Source organism: Euwallacea fornicatus, chromosome 30 (genome assembly GCF_040115645.1).
Source record: "Euwallacea fornicatus isolate EFF26 chromosome 30, ASM4011564v1, whole genome shotgun sequence".
Classification (NCBI taxonomy): domain Eukaryota; kingdom Metazoa; phylum Arthropoda; class Insecta; order Coleoptera; family Curculionidae; genus Euwallacea; species Euwallacea fornicatus.
In genome coordinates, this window is record NC_089570.1 from 2,701,176 (window position 1) to 2,726,319 (window position 25,144).

Consider the following 25,144-nt stretch of genomic DNA (forward strand, 5'->3'; position numbering starts at 1 on the left):
AAACGTAAACATTGACTAAACAACCAAAAGAAGAGTAAGGTGTAGAAGGGCACAATGACTTTGCGTGAATTAAAAAACACATCGCTATACGGAAAATTGTCATTAAGTTTATTTAATAAATTACCTCTTATAAACAAAAAAATAAAGTGCGTGAGCACACAACCAAATAAAAATGGGTAATGACATGTAAAAATGATGTAAAAATATACCAAACGCAAATCATGTAAATATACAATGAATATATATTTGAGGGTTCTCCTTCGCCCTTCCAACGAATATTTAAATCTAGCAGTACAAAAAAACTTGTACTGGCACAGGAGCGACTGCACTCTTACAATGTATGTATATTACATTAAACCGAACCTATTGCATATTACGACTAAACTTGCACACAAACTTTACACTCGCAAAGTGTACTAACACATCCCCATCTTTACACTTAACTCTGAGTTCAGTCAGCAAACTAAAACAGGAGAGCTCCCATGCCTCCCATCTCGCTTTGTTCTTTAACAAATATCTCAAAGTACTGATAAATAATAGTAACAGCCAGAAGAATACCGGTTCCTGAACCGATGGCGCCCATGAAATCGGCCAGGACCGAAAGAGCCCCGATGCAGAGCCCTCCGAACGCCGCCGCAGTGGGAATGTACCTGTTGAGTTCGTGTATCATGGAGTTATCCCTGTGTCCTCTCATAACCATTTGTTGTTCTTTCAATTGCTTAGCCACATCTTTGGCAGAGCTTCCAGAAACTTCAATCCACGTTTTTGAGAAAAAGGCACAGGACCCCAACATGAAGACAATGTACAAGAGAGCGTGGATCGGATCTTCAAGTATATGGCTCACGCTCTCTGGTGGGGACAAATAGTAGCACAATCCTCCGATGGGGTAAGATCTGGCCGGACCGCCACCTCCAACATCAGCCCACACTCCCAGCAAGTTTATAAGAATATTTCCTTGGAATTTAACAGCTAACATTTGGGAAATTACGTACAAATTGGACACTAAGGCAGATTGGAGGATGATGGGAATGTTGGATGTGTAAAAAAGTTTGATGGGGTAACTGGAGTACTGCCCACGGTATCTGGCACTTTTGATGGGTAAATCGACTCGGAATCCTTGGAAGTATATCACCACGGCAAACACCAATACTGTCGCCAACAAATTCATGAGATTGGGCAAGTTTTGACGATAGAAAGCTTCACGAAGAGCCCTAATTTTGTCCTGACGAGTGGTAAGCAAGTGGAACAAAGCAATAACAGCTCCTTCGAATTCGGTCCCTCTTCCTGTATTAACAGTGGCAGGTGAGAAGGCCTTCCAGATGATAGTTTCACAAATATTGGTTGCAATGAAGAGAGAAATTCCGGAACCTAAACCATATCCTTTCTGCAGCAGTTCATCAAGCAATAGGACGATAAGGCCGGCAACGAATAACTGGATAATGATCAACAGGCAAACACCAGCTCCAATTTCAGCAGGGTCTCCATACATTCCAGTCATTACATAGACAATGGCTTGACCAACAGTGATTACCATGCCGAAAACTGGAAGAATAAACTGAAGTTAGTAACAAAACTATGATTGAACATTTAGAAAATATTGCAACTGACTTGATGCCTGTAAAAGAAATAAAAATAAAATGCCGCTTACGTTTTTGAGCACCATTAAATAGAGCTCGATCCTTTGGAGTATCTCCAACTTCAATAATTTTAGCTCCTGCAAGCAGCTGCATGATAAGACCTGATGTGACAATAGGTGAGATACCAAGCTCCATAAGAGTGCCTCTATTTGATGCAAGGATGACACGGATCCAATAGAAAGGATCTGCTGAATCTGAACTCATGATTCCAAAGAGAGGAATCTATAAAAATATGTTTAACATTAACAACACATTAAATAAATCACATATAGAAATCAAATAGACATAATATTGTCAGATGGTAATTTGTGGATTTTGCCTGAAAACATAGGAAAACTGCTCTATCTTGGTATGTGTCCAATATCCTTATTTGTTTACTTAATACCCAAATAATTATTTCAATAATAGCTAGTCATTAGGTACTATAATGTGCCACTCTAAACTTACCTGACAACAAACTAAAAAAATGAAGAGGGTTATTGCAGTCCATAGTACTTTCTCTCTAAATTGGATCTGAAAATTAGGGAATATTGAAGGTAACTTGGATCGAATGGAAGTAAAAATCTCAAACAGCTGTTTCCAAAATTGTGAATGAAAATCTTCAAATGAAGATGAAACATTTTTTGGTTTATTACCTCTTAATCAAAAAGATATTAAATTAATAAAATATGCAAAAGTATGTCAGTGCTTTACACAGAATACAGATTGAGTGTAATTGAGAACTAAACTGTTTTTCCTTAACAAGGACTCACCTTTCTTTCTGGTTTCGCTATTTCAGGCAAAATACTGCAAAATGGCTTGATCACCTCTAGAAATTTAACTGCAAAAATAAGCGAAATGTTAGAAAATTTAGGCACACGGGCCCTACCACGTCGACAGCAAAAATTTGCTAAAATTTAAGGATTCCTGGATGTTAGGTTAAATGGCTGGGAAACAAATAAAATCACAGAAAAATAGCGAAAAAAATATACTTACTCCCCATTTTGATGGGCCTTCAAGACAGGAGAAACCTAAAGAAACTACAATTCAATTCGATGGTGATGGTTTTATGGGTACTTCAACTTCCAAGCCGAAAGACAGACTTTTGCCTTCGAATTATACGGTACTTTGAAAGAATTTTGGCCCACTCGCCGAACACGTAGCAAGAAAGCGTACCACGTGACTGATGATGTTGGCTATAAGACGGATGACGATACGGTAAAAGTGCGACAACTGACAACGGGGATGCGTATATCTGGTTGCTCATCCTAAGGTATGTTTCATTTGAGATTACGCAATTAATGAAACACCTCATCAGAAGAATCACTGTAAATGTAACAAATAGTACTTTTAGCTCCACCAAGAATCCTACAAAAATTTTAAAATATCATGTCTGCTCTCCGACTACAGCTGTTATTATCGGTCGTCTATGGCATTCACCTTTAAAAGGCGTCGAGTTTAAAATTTCTTTGAGGAATCAAATTACCTCGTCCTCGAGACCACTATAGCTCTACTGTGAAAATATTCAAAGACTTCGTAGGCGAAGAAATTCTAAAATTGCGAAACAGCGGCAATAAAAATTGTAGGTCTGAGGATCTTCGCTGGAAGTAAGTGTAACTGGTGTACCCGTTAGGGTAGAATCTGTTATCTATGAGCTTGTCAAAATCATATTGTCATCTGTCATTACCAATCAAAATATTAACAATATATAATTAATTACTAAAATAATAATTAACAAATTTTTATTTTTAAGTTTAAATCCACTTGTGTTCAGTAGTTTTCCTCGCATATAGTTACTCCACTTATTTAAGGTTACGAAGCCGTCCTTATCTTTAAAACCCATAATACAATGTCTTTGAGAAACATTAACAATCGTTCTATACATATTTTGTGCAAAAGAACTTTTAAATGCTACTGCAACACTTCAGGGACTAGATTAACAACTGATTCAAAACATGGCTGTTTCATAAGCAAAAGGAACCTTAGAATTACCTCATTGGTGCCAGGAACTGCAGGACATGCTGAAACAACAAGTATGACCCAAGGACTGTCCAAACTGCAAGCACAAGAACTCGTTCTCAGGCTAAACGATGAGGAAAGGGACTTTCTAACTTCCGCACTTCACGAATATAAATCTAAGTTAGTCAAAGATGAATATGAAGGTAATTATTTTGAACCGAAATGTGGAAAATCCTGAATTCTTTTAAAACAGAATAATGTTTCTATGTAACTCATAAGAAAATATCTGTGGTAAAAGAAATTGGGTAATATTTAAGAATCATAACATGGAGTAAGTATTAAGACTCATCTGCACAAAAGTGACATTCATTATAAAAGAAATGATTGAATAGAACATCTCAAAAAACATTTAGACATTGTCGAGGTTTCTAGACTAGAGAAACAGGTTTTTAAATAGGAAAGACAGCCCACTTTGAAGAATTTCTAAAATTTGTCTTAAAGATAAATATTGCCCCTTGTTTCTTTTGTGTGGACACATCTTTAAATATTAGGTACAATGCATTAGTTGTTCAAGAAATTGGGAAACATACTGAATTAGTTATATGAAGATGATTCTAGTATGTATGCCACAATTTGCTGTTCAAATTACCACTGTTACATAGATGTGTTTTATTGTATGTATTAATTTGCTTGTTTGTTCATTGTAACTGTATTTGTAAATACACTCATTAGCTTAAAGTCCATTCATACTTCAGTCTAGATTTGGACAGATCTTACTCATCTATAGACAGATATGAGTTGCACATCTCAATTATAATCCAAATTTAAACAGTCATAAATCTTTTACAAAAGGTATATATAATCACAATCAAATTTAAATTACAATAAAAAATGAAGAATTTGTATATATATTTTTCTTTACAAAAATACTTAATTTTTGAGCAACACATTAAATATAACTACAAGATTTTTTTGCCTTAGTTGATGAAATTTTGGTTGAAACTAACAGTATTATATACAAATCTACAGACTAAAATAGTAAGGCTATACGTAAGTACTGTGCATACTGCCAACCTACTGTCAACATATTTACATATTATCAGTCACCAAAAATATAAAGTTTTTCTTATTTAATGTATTGTTTTGTTTTCCTAACAACTGCTTTATTTTTTATTTACAATTTTTATTTTATTACATCTTAGCAACTAATTTAAAGGTCAGCTAGCTGCATCAAGATGGAGAAGTAAATTTGGCAGGCCTGCTAAACTACCTAGGTTGGGTGATGTCGATCCAACTGGGACATACTGTGCCTTTCCTGAGGATTGGTTAAAAAACAAATTTGGTAGGTTAATGTAAACGACTTTTCGCCATTTAGGGATTAGGTTTCTCACACAAGAATAAATTTGATTCTCCATTGAGCTTTTACCTTAAAAAGATGTAAAAATGATTTTTCTGTATGTGTTCCCTGAAATTACATTTTTATAGTTATTTCTTAATTCACTGTTTCAAATATTTAGTAGTTACCAATAATAATGGGAATTCATTTAATTAAGGATAAACAAAGATAACCAGAATTATTTGCACTATAAATCACTGAAATAATCCTTTGTATTGCTAAAAATGCTAATATTTTTGTGGCATTCTTTTACCCGAAGTTTATATAAAATTTTTTACTGGGTGTCCAAAATTTGTTTAGGGTAGGATTTTTTTTTTATTATTCTTTAACCTAGCTAAGTTTATTGTTAAAGGGATGGTGTTTTGATACATTAAAAATGTACAAGGTGTTACATTAAGAGGCCATATCTTTAAAAGTATCTAAATAACGTATTGTTCCACAAGTCCCTATCCTATACTAAAGAATTATATCTTGGACACACTGTAGAAAAAGTAAGAAATTTATTTTATGCGTATTTCTTTATTAATTTTTTTTTACATATTTACTTATGCAACAGATATTTACACACGTACGTATATTTACAAACAAAACAAATTAAAAATGCAAATGCGGATTTGGCACTACAATAGGTAGGTACCCTAACGCTGATATTTTTATTAATTACTTAGCTTAATTGTGCACTGGTCTAAGTTGGCATGATGCTTATAGTCTTGTGGAAGTAATGTGAGTTGTGCATGTTAGAATTAAGTTACCAATTTTTTAAAATTAAGATTGCAATATGGATTGGTAATATTGTATTATTTTTAATGAAGTAATGCACCAATTCAAAAAAACTGGCTATACTAGGTATCTCCGCTTTTTATGTAATGATTGTATGTAATTTGACATGAATATAAGAAAACATTTCCTATTAACATAGCTTCAAAAACGTCTTATTTTCAAACAGTTAAGTTCCCCGTAAACTTTATCTTAAACTTTTTTTCACCAAATAGTCGAGAATTCGCCAACAATCACGATCATTAGCAATCTTCAATTATTTAAAATCTTAAAAACCAACTCTTCCATTATAGTTTGTGCCTTTTTCAGCCGAGTCCATACCAAGGCCAACAAGAAAAAATCTGATTGACAGTAAGTACCTATTGATATTTGTTTTAATGAGTTTAATAAAAACCTAAGTGTTCATTGCTTTCTTTGAAAAAAACTGATCTTCTATACCTCTACCAACAATTTCAAACATAATTATTGACTAGAGGACTTTAATGATTACAGTTTCCATCGCCAATTCGATTCCTTTTATTGGATTTGGATTTTTGGATAACTTCTTTATGTTGATATTTGTAAGTATATATACTGCTCACTTAAAAATCTACTGGGTGACATTGCAACGATTCAAAATGTAGGGCGATTACATCGACTTATATCTTGGATCCTACTTCTGTTTAACCACAATGGCAGCGGCAGCATTAGGCAACACTCTTTCTGATATTTTGGGAATAGGCACCGCTTTCTACGTTGAACGATTGGCCAACAGAATTGGCTTCAGCCCTCCAAAACTTTCTCCCATGCAAATGGACATGAGCTGCTCAAGAAACGCAGCCAATGCCGGGCGGGTATTAGGGGTTACATTGGGTTGTTTACTGGGGATGTGTCCGCTGTTCTTTAAAAAAAATAAAGAGGAGGATAAGGAAAAAGAAGAAGAAGCAGCTTAAGTAGTTACTAAAACAAAATAACTGTGTCCTTGTTTTTGGTGGAGAACTGCACACTAAGCATACATTTAGTTAATTTATGTTTTATTTATTACAGTTTATTTACAAAATTTAATGTAGAAAGCTATTAGTGGGCAACGAGCATTTGGTATTTACTGTTGTTTTTTAAATTAACTAGATATTTTGGTGAAACTGATATTATGTGTGGAATAGTTTTTTTAAACTATAGCGGTTATACAGAAATGCTAGGAATTGTTAGTTAAATGTATCATTTAAATTAATATTAATTAAGTACCTACTTTCATACTCTAATCTGAAGGGATTTTAGTGCCATATAATACTGACAAATGTAGTACAATATATTTATTTATTTTATTTACTCTGCAGCCAGTGCATTTTATGCAATATTACGTATAGAATTTATTTCTTGCTTACCATTGAGGAATAGTGGATTATGAACGAAATAAATGTGTTTCTTGGCTTGTTCGAATTAGCAACTCAATATTATACACTAGCAATCATTATTTAAATCTGTCAATAATGTAAAATGTACATAAGATATTTTAAATTAAAATGAAGCATCTATGTACACGTAGTTTTTAAGAATGAAAATTGTTTATGTCAAACGGTAGAACATTATCAACAACCTGTCGATTTTATTTGATCATCGCTTCATTCTCATTTACGAATTAGCAAATACAAAGATATAGATAGTAAAAAATTTTATTGAATTGGGTTCCTTGTCTGAATGTTTATGACAAAATGATTTTGTTGATACGGTGTGGGTACATCTATACGTACATTACAAAAGGACCACTTATGACCTAATCACAATATATCCATATTACTACTTGTGTTATTGCCCAAAAAATTTTGCTTCTGCAATACTGAAATATTGAATCTGCCACTGACGTCGAACACGAAAAATTATAGGTATTTAAATATCATTATAACCACCAAAGAAATAGGTATAATAATATATTTAAACCAGAAAATGATCATCATAATACAGAAAATTATTAATAATAAAGCAAAAAATCACAATTCATTACTAAGGAGGCTTTAAGTCTCATTTTCTGAAACACAAGCCCGTCCAGGAGTGACGCTGTTAAACAACCTATCTTTGATCATTTGTGCCATTAATCCATGTATAATTTCAATTGTTGTTTTGCAACTATCTTTTGTAGCCTTCAGTAATTTATCTTCAGTTCTTTTTTCTGTGGGATCAGTAGCACCTACTATAAACCCACCACGTCCTATATCAAAAACAAACATTCAGAAGACCAAATTTAATTCAACCTATTAACTTACCTATTGCTGCTTCTGACTGCTCCAATTTTTCAGATAAATCAAAAATTTGTCCAGTGGTGTAATCTGCATTAGTTAGTAAGCTGGAAGAACTAAGAGTATTCACCCAATATTTATTCCACAAGGAATCTAGTAGCCTTCTATCTAGAGTTGACTTGAAGTATGAGACTTCTAAGGAATAGTACTGCTTACAGTGTACACCAAAGTCTTCTATTTTATTTAAAGGTATTGTTTGATATTCAGATGGTTCTTCATTAGCAGGTTTGTACCCCTAAAGCTTATTTATTCTCCCAACCTGTTACAATACACATTACAATATATATATATACCTTAGGATAGGTTCTGAAAGCGCCCAAGCAAACTTTTCCAGCAGAAATGGTTCGAACTGGATCAATAACTATAGCCACAAATGGCTCTTGAAAGTTTTGATTGAGCATTTGAGTGCTAACATCTATACCAGACAACCAGCAACCATATCCTGGATGACTGTGATACCAACCAATAGCATTTTCCTGCCTATCAACCTAAAGAAATTCTGTTTTAATTAAATATGATTTCAAAAAAACCTAACTCATGCATATATACCATTTTGGCAGCTTCAATGTAAGAGCTCATATACTCATATGCTTGAGCTTGAGCATTCACTCTAGTTTCAGTTCCTTCTACAGGCAGTGCAAAAGAATCCATAACAAACATTGTATTACCATCGACTTTCCCCAAAATAAGGCCCATAACTTCCAAGGTACCTCCTGATCTGGCATGCATTACCATTTTTAAAAGAGCTAAAGCTGATATTTTTATGTCTTTGAAAAAATGGGGACTGAAATCAAAGAAATTTGTTAGAGTACATATAGCAAGTGTCTAGTACATATAATTAGCAGTTATGAATTTTCCACCTTTACATTACTGTTTAATTTTATGGAAACTTCTATGCAACAATTTTAAGAATTACACTTACTCTTTTTCCCAAGGTTTAGCAGCCAAAATGTCTTGTTGTTGTTTTTTGTCATATTTGTAGATTTCATCAACTGAATTTACTACTTCCATATTATTAGACAATTCCCAAGTTTTTTGAGCAACTTGTAAGTGAGTATCACCACTACTGGACGTGCTCGGCTTGGACATTTTCGAGAAGGGAATTAATAGGAAATATCGCAATTAAACGAACATGCGAAATTAAATTTATTATGCAAAAATACTTTATAGCAAGAGCAAACTCCAAAATCAGAACAAGTACTCCAGTTAAAATCAAAATAACTTATTAATTATTTTACTGCCACCTGTCATTGTCGGGTAATAATTTCATTACTCTTTCCAAATTCCTTATAGATAAGGTGTTTTCGCAAATACAGGTATACCTCATCGCAACATCACACACACCCAATACACTAAGCTGTCATGTTTAAACTCATTTGATGCTCAAATGGTTTTAGTTTTTGTCTCTCTTCATCTTTCTCCAGATATTTATTTATCAAAAATATACTTCGCGATAAAATCCCTGATTCCCGCAAATTTATATTTTTTTAAATTTACCAATAGCGTCTATAGATCAAGAAAAGTTAATTTGTCGGTCCGGAGCATATTTCCTTAATCAACCCTTCTTGCGGAGCAATGATCATTTCCAGTTAAAATCAAAAAGTTGTTAACCTCCAAAAATAACCGTCAAAAGTGTCAAATTAGAACCAATTAAAAATTATATTTTCTGCCACGATTTTTAAACAATTTAATTATTGAAAAAAAAACTTGGTTAATATGTACGAATTTGTTATTTAATGGTGCTAATACCCTATTGATTAAATACGTATATAATTAAGCTGAGTAAGTAAAATACAATTATATTCAGTTTGTTTTATGATCATTTACATAAATCGCATAGCAGCATGCATAGTATTCTATTAGCAGACAGCCTTCAATTCTAAAAACAATATTTATTTTAACAGAATACAGAATTGGTTTAGCAGTCGTTATTATTAAAAATTTAGTTGTAGTGGTGCATTATATTGGATGAAATTAAGTAAGTTTTCCATGTCACATGCTCAGATTAATATCTAATATTTCAATCACTTTTAAAACACCCATTAGAAATTCTTATAAATAAATGGTAAACTAAAATACGTAATCATAAAATGACCTTCTTTCCTTGGACTAACTTCTTTTCTCATCTGCAGTTCAACATACCAGTTGATCCCCTGATAATTTAAATTAACTTCATTGCACTTTTATTAGTATTTCCTGTATAAGAACAAAACACGCAACAATAAATCTCATGACGCAATTTTAATTCTGGCCCAAAATATTTATAAGTAAACAAACAAACTGGTCCCATGTAATAGGAAATATAATATCTATATCTTGATCATGTCCTAGCCTCCAATAGAAAGACATATAAGTATTACAGTCATTATTGGTCAATTATTGGGATTATTTCTTAAATATTTGTTAAGCTTTTCTTATGAAACAAATTTTGCAAGAAATTAGCATTATTTAAAGATACTTTTTAGTTAACCCATATACACGACCTTGTCATCTCATTGTAAATTAAAACTAATAATAAACAATTGTTTAAATCTGCTATCAGATACAATAAACCAGTACTTTTTCAGTACTCAAAGTGAAGTAAGTCTGAGAAGATATGGAGGTTATTTCTTACATTTTACAACCATACAAGGAAATTGTGGGTGAAGTTGCTAGCTATGTGACAATAGCTCAATTCTTTTCTGGATTATTTGTATGCCGGGATATTTACAACAAAGGTACATCTAAGGGTATTAGTTCTATGCCATTTATTGGCGGTGTTACTATGTAAGTTTCCAACCTACTTCGACAAGGTAATTAATTTTAATATATTCTAATATTTTAGCGCTATACTGATGCTTAAGTATGGCCTTCTATTAAATGACCCTGCAATGATAAAGGTCAATGTGGTAGCCATAGTGTTGAACACGATTTACTCAATATTTTTTTACAAATTTGCTGAAGACAAATATGAAGAGATATATAAACCAATCTCCATGGGCATTGGAGTATTGGCAATTTTGTTGGGGTACACAGAATTAGAAAGTTCCAAAAACCTAGAATTCAGATTTGGCCTTATTTTGACTATACTTATGCTGGCTCTTCTGGGGGCGCCCTTGGGAGGAATTGTAAGCAGTTCTGTAATTGCTCTTTGTCAATGCATTATTAATTAAGTACATAATTTTTTCTAGAAACAAATAATAGCAGATAAGGACGCATCATCGATTCCACTTCCCATTACCCTGATGGGGGCTATTGTGACATTCCTATGGTTTCTCTATGGAAACATTTTACAAAATGGTTTCATGATTGTATGTAAAAAGAATTTAGCTTTAAATTGGCTTATGGCAATTGTACTTATTTTTAGATTCAGAATGTGATAGGTTGTGTCTTATGCGTGGTACAACTTGCTCTGATAATTAAGTACCCTAAGCCCGAGCCATCACAGGGTCAAAATAAGAAAAATAAGAGCACAAAGAAAAAGCAATAGCAAGTGCGAGAGCCAATTTTTTAATCAGTGATTTTTCATTCCAGGTCTTCCAGTATTCATGAGAAGTACCTAATAGTGACAATATTATAATAAAATTATTTATTATATATCTAAATTTATTTATTATATACAATTGTGTATGTAAATCGTTGATGTAATATATTGTTTTGCTAATTTTCAATTCCGAGATTTCAATGATGATCCTTAAATTGGCACCACCTTGTAGATCCTACTTGTAAAGCAGCGAGAAGATCGAAAATTTCAGTAAGTCTTTTAAAATTTCTAGATATTCTTGAAAAAAGAGAAAAATTCCATTACAAATCTGGAATGAAGCATAATCAAGTCCCTAGGTATTTTGAAAAATCATTGGTAAAACACAAATGTGTTTCAAAAACCAGTAAATTTCGAATGCTTTTGAAGATTTGTGGAGAGACTACTCTGATATCTATTGGACTATCTACCTACTCTAATAAAACGATTTGCATAGACCGTGTGATAAATGCATTTTAAGTAAGTACATTTAAAACATTTTAAAATAATAAAAATTTGTACAATCTAAACAAACTCCAACACACAACTTCCACTGGAATCTTTAGCCTGTCCTGTGGGACATTCCACTGTAGGTACGTCAATAGCATTTCTATTACCTAGAAACATTTTTTTTATGGTAATATTTCCGGTTGTGTTGTCTTCTACTGCTGATTTAATTTCTTTCGTTACATTGATAATTTCGCCACCATTATTCGATGGCTGCGGAACCTGTCCTATTTTAGTAAAATTTTTGAGAGGTGCTGAACCAGATTTCTTTGAGTTGTCTTGAGTATGGACGCGTTCGTGGCTATGATGGCTCTCTCTGTCTCGAGGCGGAGCTTGGTGGTCCTTACGGTGATTTCCAATTATTAAAATGGGCGGTTTGTCAAGTGGACGCTGTGCTTCTTTCTTATATAGGGGCATCAAACCAATAATCGCTTTTTCAACGTCTTCAGCAGAGTGGGTCTCGTGTTGCAGAAACATCTGCGAGGTCATTTTCGGGTCTAATAATCCTAACAGCTCTTGCTGTAAGTCCTTCGCTCTTTCCTTGACGAAGACGCAGCACTCGCCTTGAACTCTATCGTTGTTAACTAGCACTCTTTGGCAACTCGCCGTTCGGTCAGTATTCACTAAATGTCCCAGCATTACACCGTATATTAAAATTTGCAGACACAATTTCATTTTTAAATCATTGATGTATCCACTGATGATTGCTTGTAGGTGCTGCGTAAGGCCAGATGAAAATCCCTGAATAACGAATTATTAAATGGTACCTTGTTTCTTTATGAACATTTCTCGGCGAGGTATTGCTTGTAACTGGTTGGTTAGGTAGTGAAATGAGATGGCGAGGTGGTATATAAAATAATTTGTTCTGGTAAATTCATGCCTTCAAATCTGGGTTGATACCAAGTGACTATGGTTTAATAGCTGGTACCTCTTTTATTGGCGAACTTGACCTTGTTGGTGGGTACCTAATGGTGGGTTTTACTTAGAATTTTTCTGGGCTTCATCATTGTGCTAAACTCGCACTCATACTCATTTGTTCAATAAATTATTAATATGGTTGTTTACGTTCCATATTTTTAAGTACTTGATTGTTAGATTCCTTTCATACTCAAGTAACATCTTGTCTTAAGACGTTGTCTAATGTTAATATTTTAATGGAGAAATTGGTAGAATATCTTTGTAAACGTTTGATTGGTCCTAATGTAGTTTTCCACTAGATTAGAACCTGATTGATTCGGATACTTCCAAAAACTCTCACTGTAGGTTTCCGAGTTAAAATAACAGAAATTGAATTATTTCCATTTGAAAAGATCATTGTGTGAATTTAATTAAATTTACAACACTTTGGGCTTGGATATCATCAGGAAGTTATACTTTACATTTGGCTTCATCGCAATAAAATATTCCTAACAGTTGAACTTTCATTAATTTTTTTAAAATCTGAAACAAATCTGGGAGATCGCTGATTTCTTTAGTACCCACGTCCTTCCTTTAGCGTCTGATTAAAAGTTAAGTGCGATGGGGCCACACAAAGCAAATAGCGAGCATTTGGACCAAAAACTAAAAAACCTTTTTGAATTTTCACAGTAAAGAAGATAAAACAGAACATTAGAAATATCGAACATGAATTTTGCTACATTCATGTTATATGCCATTGGTAAGCATCCATAAATGGTACTTTTTTGCTCTAGTAGGTATTGCTCTGTTTCGCTCCAATGTGCCAAATGCTCGATCCACCATGTACTAAACCACTCATATTACAAATACTTAGAAAAAAAATCATTCATAGAACGTTGTGCAAAGAATTCGCCTAAATCCCATTCAATAGTTTTCTTTTATTTAAATGAAACGAAGCTAATTTAGATATTGCCTTTATTAAATTACCGTACCGACTTGATGGAACCGCTTTCAATGGACTGCTTTCTAATACCTGAATACCACTACTGAAATCGAAAAAAGAATTTACGGCTAAATTATTAATGTGCTGACAACTCTAACTGCAAACTAATTTTCGTAGCAATACTGAAATTGAGTTTATGTAGGTAATTAGTCGGATTCTTCGTATCCATGGAAACGAGCTTGGTGTTAATGTAAACAGGAGTTTAATAGTTTAGAACTTATGCTACAATATTAAAAAATAACATGTACAGGGAAATTCAGAACTATAATATTAAACTTTTAGGAATTATCCAGTTCAACAGTAGAAAATTTTTAAGTATAAGAACCCATGGCTGAAAATGTCTTCCTAAGACACTGCGGCTTTATGATTCTTTCCAACAATTATGTGCATAAATATGTTTTATCGAAGTTTAGTACGTTTCATTTTAATCTACTTTTATAAAATAACACTACAATAATTACTCAAAATGTCGTGCTTCAAATTGATTGCACCTACTTAAACGACATACATAGTTTCTGCGGATTTTGCTAAAAATTTGATAATCGTTTCAAAAAACTTCAAATACCACAGTATTTCGTGCATTCAGGTCTTCCTCTATTTCTACTGATTTTTCATAAGTCAGAGACTTTACATGTCCCTACGGAAAGAAATCTAAAGGTGTTAGATCAGGTGACTTAGGGCGACACGGAACTGAATCACCTCTGAAGAACTGATGAAGTTCAAGGACGACATTTTCAGCAATTACTTTGATATTATTTTATACAAACAAATTACAATGAAACGTACTAAAACTCGATAAAACATATTTATGGATATAACTGTCCTAAAGCGTCAAGCATCCGTAGCGCCTTAGGGGCAACTTTGCGGACACGAGTTGATATACTTACATATTTTCTATGTAATGTTTACCCTGAATAATCCCTAGAAGTTTAATCTCATAGCTCTGAATCACCCTGTATAATACTTCACATTTCACAAAGTTTCTAAGTACTAAAAGAAAGCAACTCGGATGTGCTTAAGCTTTATTTAAGTAGATTTTAGTTAGTTCTTTGTAAGAACTAAAATCCACCCATCCCGGTTTTTTTACGTAAAAACTTTATGATTTTGATGGGCGTAGCATACGGGTACACTTTATTTACTCAAATATGAGAAGAAATATTGTTAAACCTTATTGAATCTTAAAGGCATGAGGACCTTCTTCAGTCCAAAAACTAGACAAATATCTTATCTTATGTACTTTTTTAAATCAATTAAACAGTAATCACTGATAAGTAAATTTAGGTCTGGCCTTTGGAAACGTGTAGGTTTATTAATGTTATCGAAATTCTGTAAACAGGCAATAACTATTTGTTGAAGAATTCATTTTGGAATTATTAATAAACATAGGCGTCACTGTACTCGATTGCAGTGGTCATAGCACGCATGTTTATCGCACTTCTGCTCCTTCCTATAAACTATTTTATTTTTATTGGCCTGATTTGAATTATGTGAGATTGCATGGCCTTTCGAAGATGTCTCGCATGTATGTATTATATATATGCAAGCATATGACGTATAGACAATTATCAGAAAACGACGCCAATGGAGTAGGGTAAACGAACATTTAGTTTTTCTTCGCTTTGATACAGCGAGTGATATGGCCTTATCGAAACTACACACAACATCGCCATTTACATTTTTAATTTAAAAACCGACCCGAAGATGAAAAAAAAATCATGTTTCGAAGTATCAGTTTGTTAGCGAAGTTCAACAACTTTTGTGCAACAACATGCTGCGTGCGGCAACTTGATACCTAAGTTGGACTGCAGGGCTTCCTCAGCACAATTAAAGCTCATCAGTGGTATTTTAGTGCAAAAGCGGTACTTGCAGGGTTAAAACTTCAAATTTAGTCATTAAAAAATGTCGGATCCAACTATCCAAACATTTTGCTGCCACCACGGCAACGGCACTGACGTGGCGGTGACCATTGCAAAAGAATTTGATACTAATTCCTATAACATGGTGTGCCTCTTTTGCTCTGGATTAGGCATTTTGGGTGCCTTATACCAAGTAAGTGCAGCTTCTTGCATATTGCGTGTTTGGGTTTGGTACATCATACGTAGTTCTTCCACGTTTTCTGGGAGTTCTTGGGCCCCAACGTCAATGAACTGCTTTACTTTAGATAGCATTCATCACACGCAATTTCAGTACTCATTGAATGAGATAAATATTAGTTGAAAAATCACTATGACGACTGATAAATAATAGAAAAGTATTTTCCAATACGTAAACTTTTTTTTCACGTGATTACATTGTGAGTCCGGGTTGATGTTAATTTTATTCTGTCCCACCGTAGCAAATTTTGAATAGCGGCTTGAGGCTAAAGGCGAATCAGCTTTTTTAAAACTTGATGTGTAATATGAAAGTGCGTAATTCCAGGGATATTTGATTGATTGTAATGATTAAATGTCTATTATTCGATAGCTGAGACATAATCAACAAGACAGAGTAAGAGATTGATGAGTGTCGTTTTGATTCCACCTACATTCTAGGAGAGCATCTATCTACATTAGATTAGCCGCCCATGCATAGATAGATGGTTTATTTATCCCACGAGTTCTTTATTAAAAATAAAAAATCTAGCTATGTATTCAAACAAATCGTTTTAACAGATTCAGGGATTTTCCGCCAATTAATCAATCTATAGTTAGTCATTACCTGCATTGCTCACATTTTCACCTATCTTAACGAAATAAATTACTGCAATTTACATCAATTTGTGCGAATTTTTTTCTTATTTTAGGTCCTGCCACGAAGGCAGTTTGCAAACAGTCACAGATGGCTATCCTTTTCCGCAGAAAGAGGAAGAAGGATCATCGTGTGGCTTGCATTGGCGGATTTATTAGCAGCTGTAGGTAATTGAGCATTAATTTCATGAACAATGATTATTACAGTATGTTAAAAACTTCTATAAATTTACTATTTTTAAGGAGTATTTACAAGATCTATGATATGGATGAACAAAAAAAATATAATGCCAGCTATAGAGGATGATTCGAGCGTTATGTTCTGTGCTATATCATCGGTAAGATTTTTTTGGTGCAACTAGGCCGTGGACAAAAACCTCAGTTTCGTCATTAAATGGTGAATGAAAATATACTGAAGACAGTTTACATTATTTAATGTATTAATCAAATGTAACAAATGTGTTCATTAGAGCTCAATACTTGATTTTTGTTATATATCGCATAATTAAAATTTTTAAGTCTAAATTCAAGGAAAAAATTACGAATATTCAAATACTCTCTAACAGTAAATAAATCTACAAATTTCTTCATGATTTAATTTACGCTTGAATTGTCAATGCAAAAAGATTTTACATACATGAATTCATTTATGAATCAATAATTATATCTGAAATACGAACTTAAATAAACTACAAAAATCAGAAATTCAGTTTTTTATGCAGGCATTCATCCAATACTTTTACACATCAACGTGGATCTGGACCTTGTGCTACTCCATAGATATGAGATACATCCTCAGCCAAGAAGAAGGCCACTTTAAGTATTACCATCTCTCTGCCTGGCTAATTCCAGCAATATTAACAGTCACCGGATTGTCCCTTCTTTATATTCCCAATGCAGAGTAAGTTACCTGAAAAAACACTTTCTGAGCCATAATTTCAGTCGTATGCAGTTGTCATACTTCAGTATCATTACGGATAGCTCTGCAAAGAATTCTCCCCAATTACATAATCACCTACTTACCAATAGTGGTGGTAATGTTGGCGAATCCAATACTGTACAAGCACTCGATCAAAGACATGAAAACTATGATCACTTGCACCTCTGGACAGTTCACCAGTAGAGAAAGAGATATCCTGGAGGCTATAAAAATTAAGTTTGCAGTAATTAACGTGGTCTTTTACGTTTGCTGGCTGCCGAATCTGATCAACGGTTTTTTGCTGTGGATTTTGTGGTTTCATCTGCCTGCTAGATCATTGATTTTGCTCTGGTATCTCATGGCAAGTGCGTATTTTCGTAAATTTAATTTATTTTATGATTTTTGCGTATATAGGCGTTTACCAACCCTCTGCAGGCATTTTTTAACGCCATGGTGTATAGAAGGTGGAGTGCAGGGTCGGAAAAATTGGTCCTGCCCTGGAAGCATTACGAGAATCCTTATTGTCAGTTAACAAACTCTATTACGAGCAGCAACACTTCAAGAGAGACAATACGGGAAGAAATTTACCCGCTGCTGCAAAACGCTCCCTCGAAAAGTATAAATGGATGTAAAAGTTTACCTTAATAAACTAACACAATAAAAATTTTACTACCTCACACATGACCGAATGTTATATTTCACATAAGACAATTTTTATTTAGATGATGAGGTTAATGAAGGAGTTGCGGATTGAAAAATAATGTAAACTCATTTTGGCAAAGCTTAATAATGAAAATTAGTTAAAAAATAGTTCGATGGTTAATAAATACTCTTTATATTTAAATAAGGCATTAATGTCTGTTTTAGGGCTGTGACCGTGAAAAAATGGAAAATATGTCAAAGACGCATGGAGCTGTTGTTTGGTGCCCGCATTCTCCGTAAATCCACACGGTTTAAGGTTTAAATTGCAAGCTACAGTATCAAATTAAACAACTCGACATGTGGGGCTACAGAGAATAAGGGATTGCATGTTTTTAATTTTACGTATGCTTACTTGAAATCCAGAAAATAACATATAATATTCAATAAGCTTAAATTATTGAAAATTTACAAGCGTCCTGTTTTCCCAAACATATTTGAATTCCTTTAAAGCGTATAACACTTCAACTTTTTTTTAGTTACACATTTACACATTTTATTTATTTATTATTTAAAAAATATTGCTTTAGGTAGATTGTTTCTGTAGCTTCTTTTTGAAAATATACATTTGGATATATAATAAAACTATGTATGTTTTCACAGGTTTCAAATATATGCATCTCTATGCATAAAGAATATGAAAGTATTTTCAGACCACTTCTTGTACTTTAAAAACCACTTTCTTAACAATCCATTGATCACAAATAAACTACAATTCATATTTTATTTTCTGCTAATAATTTCCCTGGTGCATTAACAATAAAATAATATGCATGGACTTTATGAATACAACATGAAGCCATCAGCGACAGTAAAAATATAAATTAGCATGTATTTAAATATTTTTATTAAATACATAAATAGAGAGGTATTTGAATATCGTTTCACTATTATTATTATTATTATTATTATTATTATTAGATTATTGCACAGTCCTAACACTTCTCAACAAGATAACAACTGTCGAACATAATGGTACTTGCATAAAAAAATAAGTTCATATTATTTGATCAATTATTTATGCTTGTAAATTCTTCTGACGAAGTTTTAACAATATTTGATTGACTTATACGGAAAACTGTAATATTAACTGCTAGTGAAGGACTGCATAATGTATGTTATACTAAAGTAAAAACAAGGAATAAGTCGTAACATTGCCTACTAGTTATAATATAAAATTATCTATCATGAATCACGACGACATTTAATAAAAATATTTCATGGAATTTGGCTTCTAAAAACCTTAGGAATTTGGATTTACTCTAACTTACAACAATTCCCTTCAGGAATATGTACCTGATAATAAAAAATATCATGGTAAAAGAAACACAAGCTTGTAGATTTTGCAATACAGATGAATTATTTCAATAATGTCATCGGAAATGGCGGCATTATCGTACTTAAGTTTCTATTTAATGTTAAATCCGTATTAACCAAACAGGAAAAGTTGAGCAAAGAAATTGTACCAAATCTAAATCTACAACCAATTATATTGGCCAAATGAAATAAACATTATTTAATAGAAATAAATAATAGTATATTATAAAAACAAATAAGTAACAAACAAAATAAACATTATATGGAGATTTAATAAAACTAATAATCACATTTTGCATTAAAAAGTTATTTTTTTAAGCTACTTTTTTAATTAATCACGTTTCAAATTATAGACAAATAAAACATGAAATAAATACGAAAGTGGAAAGAAGAAACTAAATACATCGCAATGGGATATATTTTTCGAGCTTTGATCAAATCAATCAAAGGCGGAGCAGACATTTAGAAAAGAGATTAAAACATTTGAATCCACAGTAAAACCTCTCTTTGTTGTTTACAGATTTTAAAACACGTCCTTGTGCATCGAAAATTCTCTTATTTTCAATGATCGGTAACACTGAGATGTTTCTTAAAGACATTCTTTACATAGTACATTAACAAACACTTCATTTTTTCATTTTAGTTACCGCAACATCCCAAGAATTCCAACGCTACATCTAGTACTAAACAATTCTCAAAAGTGGAAGTAAATAACTACTAGTACTCGGTTTAGCACAAGCATGCGAGTATATTGTTACTGAATTTTGAAAGTATTTAATCAATTGTACGAAATTTTTTTATACCAGTCGTTTATTGAAGTATGACTCGTAAATGTATTGGCGATATTAATCGGCGATCGTAAATGTGGTGTAATGTTGGTGCCCAAATCCTCCTGTGCAATGCGCAATACTTTTCAATACAGCAAATTTATTGGTATTAACTTGTTAGTGTCTAATTTGTATATAATGTCAAATTTATAAGTCTAGCTTAAAGCTTAATTATAAAAAAATACAATTTTATTCCGCTTCCACTTCAAATTAATAAGATACCTTAATCATGAAACGTACTTAACCGAAATTAGTGTAGCTTTAAGTTTATTTTAATTCGACAAATAGGAATGTTTTTGATTAGAAGTATGTGAGATTTTGACAATTTTTGAGAAAAACGAAGATTTTCTACTCGTATGTCACAAACTAATTTACCGAAACTAAAGTAATAAAACATATTCGAATGCATCATATATCTTAATAAATTTCATATAAGGGCCCTGGTGTACACTGGAGCTAATACCAATAATAAAAAGGTTTATCCTCGTCAGAATGCTAGCACACTTCCGATATTTAATAACAAACACATTATTAAAGCAACCTGACTGACTGACCGACATTTAACTTAAACTGTATGTACCTCACCCGGCTTATGGTTCTCCAAAGGTTCAACATAACTATTATCACTACCGCCAGTCCTAATAACATTGGAATCCTTAACTGGAACATTATTAATACTGCTTGCTTTCGAATTTGGCGTGTTAGATACTCGATAGTTATCACTGTTTTGAGTGTTTCCAATGTTGGAACTTTCGATGGCCGATTGATTATAAGGATTAGTACTCGGCTCTTCTCCGAATAAGACCTCATCTGTAGTTGCTTCCTTTGGAAGGCCCGGCTCCGGGCTGACCAAGTTATTCCACCAATTTGAGAATGCTCCTTTAGCTTGAGATATGGCACCACCTTTGCAAAAAATTGAACATTTCTTTTTTTGTTCATATATATTATATGTGTCCATAAGAACTTGTTATTATTTTTTAAATGTTCAAATTATTCGTTTATTAGGCTACCAATTGTGCAATTTAAACAATTCTTCTGGTTTCAGAAAACAAAAACCATTCTCTATAGATACAACCATATTTAAATATGTATTCTTAATTTTTAACATTACTTTTAACTTACCTACTGCTTTACTTGTTGTAGCTACAGCTCGTCCAGTAGACGTCACTGCCTGACCTAGTCGTCTACCGCTTTCTGTTGTCTGCATGGTGCTGTAAAATGAAAATAAAACATAATTTCTCATACGAAACAACTTCCATCATATTTATACACTAAATAACTGTTAGTTCTATGTTTCAACACCCTTCTGGCAATGAGATAATAAGAAGTAAGATAAATAAGACAAAACGTTTGATAAAAACATTAGCTTACAGAAATCTACTTACTGGGCTAACCTAAGCTTCATATCGGCAACAGACAACTGTCCCGCAAACGGATGGCCCGGCTGCACATCTAAAATTGCTGAATGATCCTCATTTACCCACATTTTGTAATTATGCGTTTCTTTCCAAGCGGACAAAAAGCTGGCGTTAAAATGATCGGATTCCCGAGTTCCATCTAAGTTTATTGGAAAAAGGCATACAAGATCCTCTATTAAAAATGTTAAAAAATCGAAAAATTAAGATTTTTGCCAAAATCGTTCAATTCTAAGAAATGTAAGAATTGCACCAAATGACTGATTTCAATTGGGCTATAAATTTCGCAAAATCGTAATTTCTGCAGAAAAAATACGTGGGTGAAGTTTCGCATATTGACTGAACACCACCATATTTAAATTAACTGATTACCTGGTACAAATGCAGTTCGAAGTAGACAGAGTAAGTAAACCCTAAATTGCATGCGAATCCACTCGTCTCCACCCTCATATCCCACACCATCCAAAAATACATCATGACGTTCCTCAGACACATGTTTTACGATGTAATCGGCAAATCTCAAGTCCTCAGTAGTTAAATGAAGCGATTTTCGAAGTGCAATATCTTGACATTCTATTCTGAAAATAATTATAAGTTACCAGGAAGATGGAGAACAAGTTCTAGATTTGAAATTATGTGTTTATAATGGCTATGGACAAAAATTTGCATTGGGAAATTTAATAATAAAATTGATTAAAGTGTTGCATTACATGTTCCATATATATCTACAAAATTTTATTCAAAGCTAAAGATATTAGACACTGCAAAAATGTAAAAAAAAAATTGCTAGACAATAAAAAAATAATTTCTTACCTGCCACCATCAACATCGACCATTACATCATACAACTGCCGCTTTTGTTTGAATAAAACATTTGTAGCCCCAACTACATAACTTCTAACATTTACATCTGCCAGCAAATCCAAATAAGGTAATGAGAGATAAGGTAAACACAATGATCCTTTACTAAATATCGATAATGGAAATCCACAATTCTCTATGTTAATTTGGGTCAAGTAATTTAAATTACTTTGCACAGAATCTGCCATAGCATCTAAACTTAAATCTCGCCGGAGGCTGTTATTTTTGTCTAATATATTTCCAATTCCTAAATAAGATATAATTAAAAAAACTTGAGCACTGAGATTTTATATAATTGTACCATTACTATCATCTTTGTTCAATGGAACTGATTCAGAGATTTCTATACCATTTTCTATTGGCTCTAATTTTTCATTATGATTGCCAGGAATATCTTTGTTTGAAGAAATATTACACAAGCCATTTTGTGAGGTGCCATTATGCATTATGGCTTCTGGTAATTTCATTGGGGAAGTACTTGGTGAGTCGCCCTCATCAGAAAATTCAGGCATTGGCGACATTGGTCTTGACAACCTAAAGAGACTATATAAAATTGAATGAATTTGACACACCATAAATCTTTTACCTAATACAGGCTGCCTGATGCAATCCCTTTTCAATCATTTCTGGGAATAAGGATACCAGAGTTAAAATGGTAGAACATAGTGGAAGAACTGGCGATTTGTAAAACATAACTCGTTTTTCTAATAAAAGTAACTTAAATAAAAGAATCGTTTTATGCTTCCATTGCAGAATTAAATCCCTGGCTGAAAGACCTTAAAACAAAGACAATAAGATGAAAAATATATGCAATTGCATATCTCATTTTAATCTTACCCACAAAAGTTTGTTGTTGAATGTCTGCCTGACTCATGACAGCATTTAAATGATGAAATGTGTCCTCTAAAATAGATACTTTACTAAAATCTCCCTCATCAAAATAGGCATGAGTTATTAGAGCCATTTTTACTTGTATTTGTCCATACAGGGGAATTCTACTGAGTACACAAACTGATTTTTGTACTGTAGTCCTAGTAATGTCTGAGGTACGATTTTTCAGCTTCTGGATAAAAAAATAATATGAAGCTTTTATGATGATTCATAAATACTGACATTAATGAGACAGAATTATTATAAAAAAGAAATAAGTTTATTATTTATAATGTTTTCATAAATAGGTTATTATGTTGGTTTTACTTAGAACTTGCGAATGATGAACCATGATTAAATAATTTAAAAATTGAAAATGAAACCTATAATTCAACTTGCCTCAACTGGAATTTGTCGAAAACATGATATTCCAAACACAGTTTCTTTAGCATTTGTCAAGCTTGGCAAGTGGAAAAATACAGTATCATCCTCATAATTGTGGGATCCATCTGGCAGTGCAAGAGTAGGCAAGTATTTCCATCCAGGTGGACATTCATTTGGAGTGCCAGGCACAAGTGGTGGATAAGAATATTCCACCTAAAATTCAATCCAATGAACACAAAAACAAATTCCACTTCTGTGCATAAAATATGAATGGAGATATTGAAAATTTTCAATCACTTTACCAGAATTATCTCTAAACAAGACATTCAAAGTAATGTATGCTATTTTAGCTTTATACTATCTGTAAACTTTGAAGGCAGTCACATTCCCTAGTTACCTTAATTTTTAAATGTTTCAAATCAATGCAATAAGATTAACAATGTTATATAAATTAAAAATGATAAGCACAGTGTATCAAGTTAGTAGTGCTACTTACTTGGCAGCCCTTTTTATGATGAAACCCTACCACAAGAACATACAGAATAGGGGCTTCTGGGTCATCCATGGCCAATGTTGCTCAATACTGTTTCACAAAACATGAAGTTCTAACTGCTCTCAAGTCCTATAGATTTGTAATTTTTATTCAAGCTTATTTGTTTTTAATGCAAAAAGAAACCCACACATAAAGATAAGAGGGGTGTTTTGTGTTCATATTTTGAAAAAAAAAAACATTGACATTTTGGCATATATTTTTGAGAACTGTCAATAATTCAATAGAGCGGTCTCATTTCACATTCTGATTAGATTATGGGAGTAGTTTCTTCATGTAAACTACGAAAACAAAGTAGATAATAATTTGAAAGTGATCTTTTTTTTTTTATGAATTGCTAAATTATTAGGTGCTTTGCGGTTATTCGATTGATTGCAATTAAATATTAGAGATAGATACAAAATCAAACAAATCATAATGGTCACAAAATAAAATAAACAACTGAACAAATTAAGTAAAAATTAAATTTTTGAAATAAATAAAGGAATAACAATAAGAAAACTTCAAATAGGCATTGAAATATCAAAAGATAAACTCATCTATTTTTAATTGTTTATGGAAACTTCTTTTTTAAGACCACTCGTTACTACATGTACATACTTAGTTGATGAAATTAATTTAAATTAAATTCAAAATGGATGGCTTACGT

The 25,144-nt window shown here is 32.8% G+C and overlaps 6 protein-coding genes across 11 annotated transcripts; 3 read left to right on the forward strand and 3 right to left on the reverse strand.

Moving 5' to 3' along the window:
• Positions 1-87: 87 nt before the first annotated feature.
• Sec61alpha (SEC61 translocon subunit alpha) lies at positions 88-2,810 on the reverse strand. The gene is made up of 5 exons (XM_066297961.1): positions 2,613-2,810; positions 2,390-2,457; positions 2,085-2,150; positions 1,649-1,859; positions 88-1,542 (listed from the first exon to the last, which is right to left on the reverse strand). Exons 1-5 carry the CDS (start codon positions 2,617-2,619, stop codon positions 464-466), a joined length of 1,431 nt encoding a protein of 476 aa, XP_066154058.1. The 5' UTR covers positions 2,620-2,810; the 3' UTR covers positions 88-463.
• Positions 2,811-3,286: 476 nt separating this feature from the next.
• LOC136347721 (transmembrane protein 65) lies at positions 3,287-7,163 on the forward strand. 2 transcript variants are annotated; one of them, XM_066297964.1, is made up of 5 exons: positions 3,287-3,778; positions 4,792-4,917; positions 6,058-6,099; positions 6,241-6,308; positions 6,372-7,163. In XM_066297964.1, exons 1-5 carry the CDS (start codon positions 3,466-3,468, stop codon positions 6,678-6,680), a joined length of 858 nt encoding a protein of 285 aa, XP_066154061.1. In that variant the 5' UTR covers positions 3,287-3,465; the 3' UTR covers positions 6,681-7,163. The 2 variants fall into 2 exon arrangements, with proteins under 2 accessions (XP_066154061.1, XP_066154062.1); XM_066297965.1 differs by lacking the exon at positions 4,792-4,917.
• Positions 7,164-7,642: 479 nt separating this feature from the next.
• CSN5 (COP9 signalosome subunit 5) lies at positions 7,643-9,253 on the reverse strand. The gene is made up of 5 exons (XM_066297962.1): positions 8,944-9,253; positions 8,571-8,805; positions 8,315-8,509; positions 7,989-8,256; positions 7,643-7,933 (listed from the first exon to the last, which is right to left on the reverse strand). Exons 1-5 carry the CDS (start codon positions 9,108-9,110, stop codon positions 7,740-7,742), a joined length of 1,059 nt encoding a protein of 352 aa, XP_066154059.1. The 5' UTR covers positions 9,111-9,253; the 3' UTR covers positions 7,643-7,739.
• Positions 9,254-9,641: 388 nt separating this feature from the next.
• LOC136348025 (sugar transporter SWEET1-like) lies at positions 9,642-11,671 on the forward strand. Of its 2 annotated transcripts, none has more exons than XM_066298547.1 (5): positions 9,642-9,803; positions 10,589-10,787; positions 10,846-11,128; positions 11,192-11,311; positions 11,368-11,671. In XM_066298547.1, the coding sequence occupies exons 2-5, from the start codon at positions 10,618-10,620 to the stop codon at positions 11,488-11,490; spliced, it is 696 nt and encodes a 231-aa protein (XP_066154644.1). In that variant the 5' UTR covers positions 9,642-9,803; positions 10,589-10,617; the 3' UTR covers positions 11,491-11,671. The 2 variants fall into 2 exon arrangements, with proteins under 2 accessions (XP_066154644.1, XP_066154645.1); XM_066298548.1 differs by lacking the exon at positions 9,642-9,803 and adding an exon at positions 9,852-9,999.
• A 3,739-nt stretch (positions 11,672-15,410) lies between these two features.
• LOC136348024 (G-protein coupled receptor 143-like) lies at positions 15,411-20,753 on the forward strand. Of its 4 annotated transcripts, XM_066298544.1 has the most exons (7): positions 15,419-15,723; positions 15,777-15,976; positions 16,710-16,821; positions 16,897-16,991; positions 17,376-17,554; positions 17,606-17,933; positions 17,987-18,565. In XM_066298544.1, the coding sequence occupies exons 2-7, from the start codon at positions 15,827-15,829 to the stop codon at positions 18,215-18,217; spliced, it is 1,095 nt and encodes a 364-aa protein (XP_066154641.1). In that variant the 5' UTR covers positions 15,419-15,723; positions 15,777-15,826; the 3' UTR covers positions 18,218-18,565. The 4 variants fall into 4 exon arrangements, with proteins under 4 accessions (XP_066154642.1, XP_066154643.1, XP_066154641.1 ...); XM_066298545.1 differs by lacking the exon at positions 17,987-18,565 and adding an exon at positions 20,232-20,753 and having other exon boundaries at positions 15,411-15,976; positions 17,606-17,937; XM_066298546.1 differs by having other exon boundaries at positions 15,413-15,976; positions 17,606-17,937; positions 17,987-18,163.
• LOC136348023 (late secretory pathway protein AVL9 homolog) lies at positions 18,977-24,682 on the reverse strand. Its single transcript, XM_066298540.1, has 10 exons — positions 24,442-24,682; positions 23,961-24,158; positions 23,529-23,754; positions 23,278-23,467; positions 22,993-23,225; positions 22,644-22,938; positions 22,203-22,408; positions 21,801-21,972; positions 21,538-21,626; positions 18,977-21,318 (listed from the first exon to the last, which is right to left on the reverse strand). The coding sequence occupies exons 1-10, from the start codon at positions 24,508-24,510 to the stop codon at positions 20,981-20,983; spliced, it is 2,016 nt and encodes a 671-aa protein (XP_066154637.1). The 5' UTR covers positions 24,511-24,682; the 3' UTR covers positions 18,977-20,980.
• Positions 24,683-25,144: the final 462 nt, after the last annotated feature.

Excerpts from the sequence above, each read along its gene's own strand:
- Sec61alpha (XM_066297961.1), bottom strand. Across the intron at positions 2,151-2,389 it reads TAGCGAAACCAGAAAGAAAG|ATCCAATTTAGAGAGAAAGT; the intron begins GTGAGTCCTTGT and ends CCTAATTTTCAG. Across the intron at positions 1,860-2,084 it reads TTTTTTTAGTTTGTTGTCAG|ATTCCTCTCTTTGGAATCAT; the intron begins GTAAGTTTAGAG and ends ATATTTTTATAG.
- LOC136348025 (XM_066298547.1), top strand. The coding sequence starts at position 10,618 with ATGGAGGTTATTTCTTACATTTTACAACCATACAAGGAAATTGTGGGT. Across the intron at positions 10,788-10,845 it reads TTTATTGGCGGTGTTACTAT|CGCTATACTGATGCTTAAGT; the intron begins GTAAGTTTCCAA and ends CTAATATTTTAG. Across the intron at positions 11,129-11,191 it reads GGGCGCCCTTGGGAGGAATT|AAACAAATAATAGCAGATAA; the intron begins GTAAGCAGTTCT and ends AATTTTTTCTAG.
- CSN5 (XM_066297962.1), bottom strand. The coding sequence starts at position 9,110 with ATGTCCAAGCCGAGCACGTCCAGTAGTGGTGATACTCACTTACAAGTT. Across the intron at positions 8,257-8,314 it reads CTTTCAGAACCTATCCTAAG|GGGTACAAACCTGCTAATGA; the intron begins GTATATATATAT and ends AATAAGCTTTAG. Across the intron at positions 7,934-7,988 it reads GCAGTCAGAAGCAGCAATAG|GACGTGGTGGGTTTATAGTA; the intron begins GTAAGTTAATAG and ends TTTTTGATATAG.
- LOC136347721 (XM_066297964.1), top strand. The coding sequence starts at position 3,466 with ATGTCTTTGAGAAACATTAACAATCGTTCTATACATATTTTGTGCAAA. Across the intron at positions 4,918-6,057 it reads TTGGTTAAAAAACAAATTTG|CCGAGTCCATACCAAGGCCA; the intron begins GTAGGTTAATGT and ends TGCCTTTTTCAG. Across the intron at positions 6,309-6,371 it reads ACTTCTTTATGTTGATATTT|GGCGATTACATCGACTTATA; the intron begins GTAAGTATATAT and ends TTCAAAATGTAG.
- LOC136348024 (XM_066298543.1), top strand. The coding sequence starts at position 15,827 with ATGTCGGATCCAACTATCCAAACATTTTGCTGCCACCACGGCAACGGC. Across the intron at positions 15,977-16,709 it reads TTTTGGGTGCCTTATACCAA|GTCCTGCCACGAAGGCAGTT; the intron begins GTAAGTGCAGCT and ends TTCTTATTTTAG. Across the intron at positions 16,992-17,375 it reads TGTTCTGTGCTATATCATCG|GCATTCATCCAATACTTTTA; the intron begins GTAAGATTTTTT and ends TTTTTTATGCAG.
- LOC136348023 (XM_066298540.1), bottom strand. The coding sequence starts at position 24,510 with ATGGATGACCCAGAAGCCCCTATTCTGTATGTTCTTGTGGTAGGGTTT. Across the intron at positions 22,939-22,992 it reads GAACAAAGATGATAGTAATG|GAATTGGAAATATATTAGAC; the intron begins GTACAATTATAT and ends TATCTTATTTAG. Across the intron at positions 21,627-21,800 it reads ATGAAGCTTAGGTTAGCCCA|CACCATGCAGACAACAGAAA; the intron begins GTAAGTAGATTT and ends TTCATTTTACAG.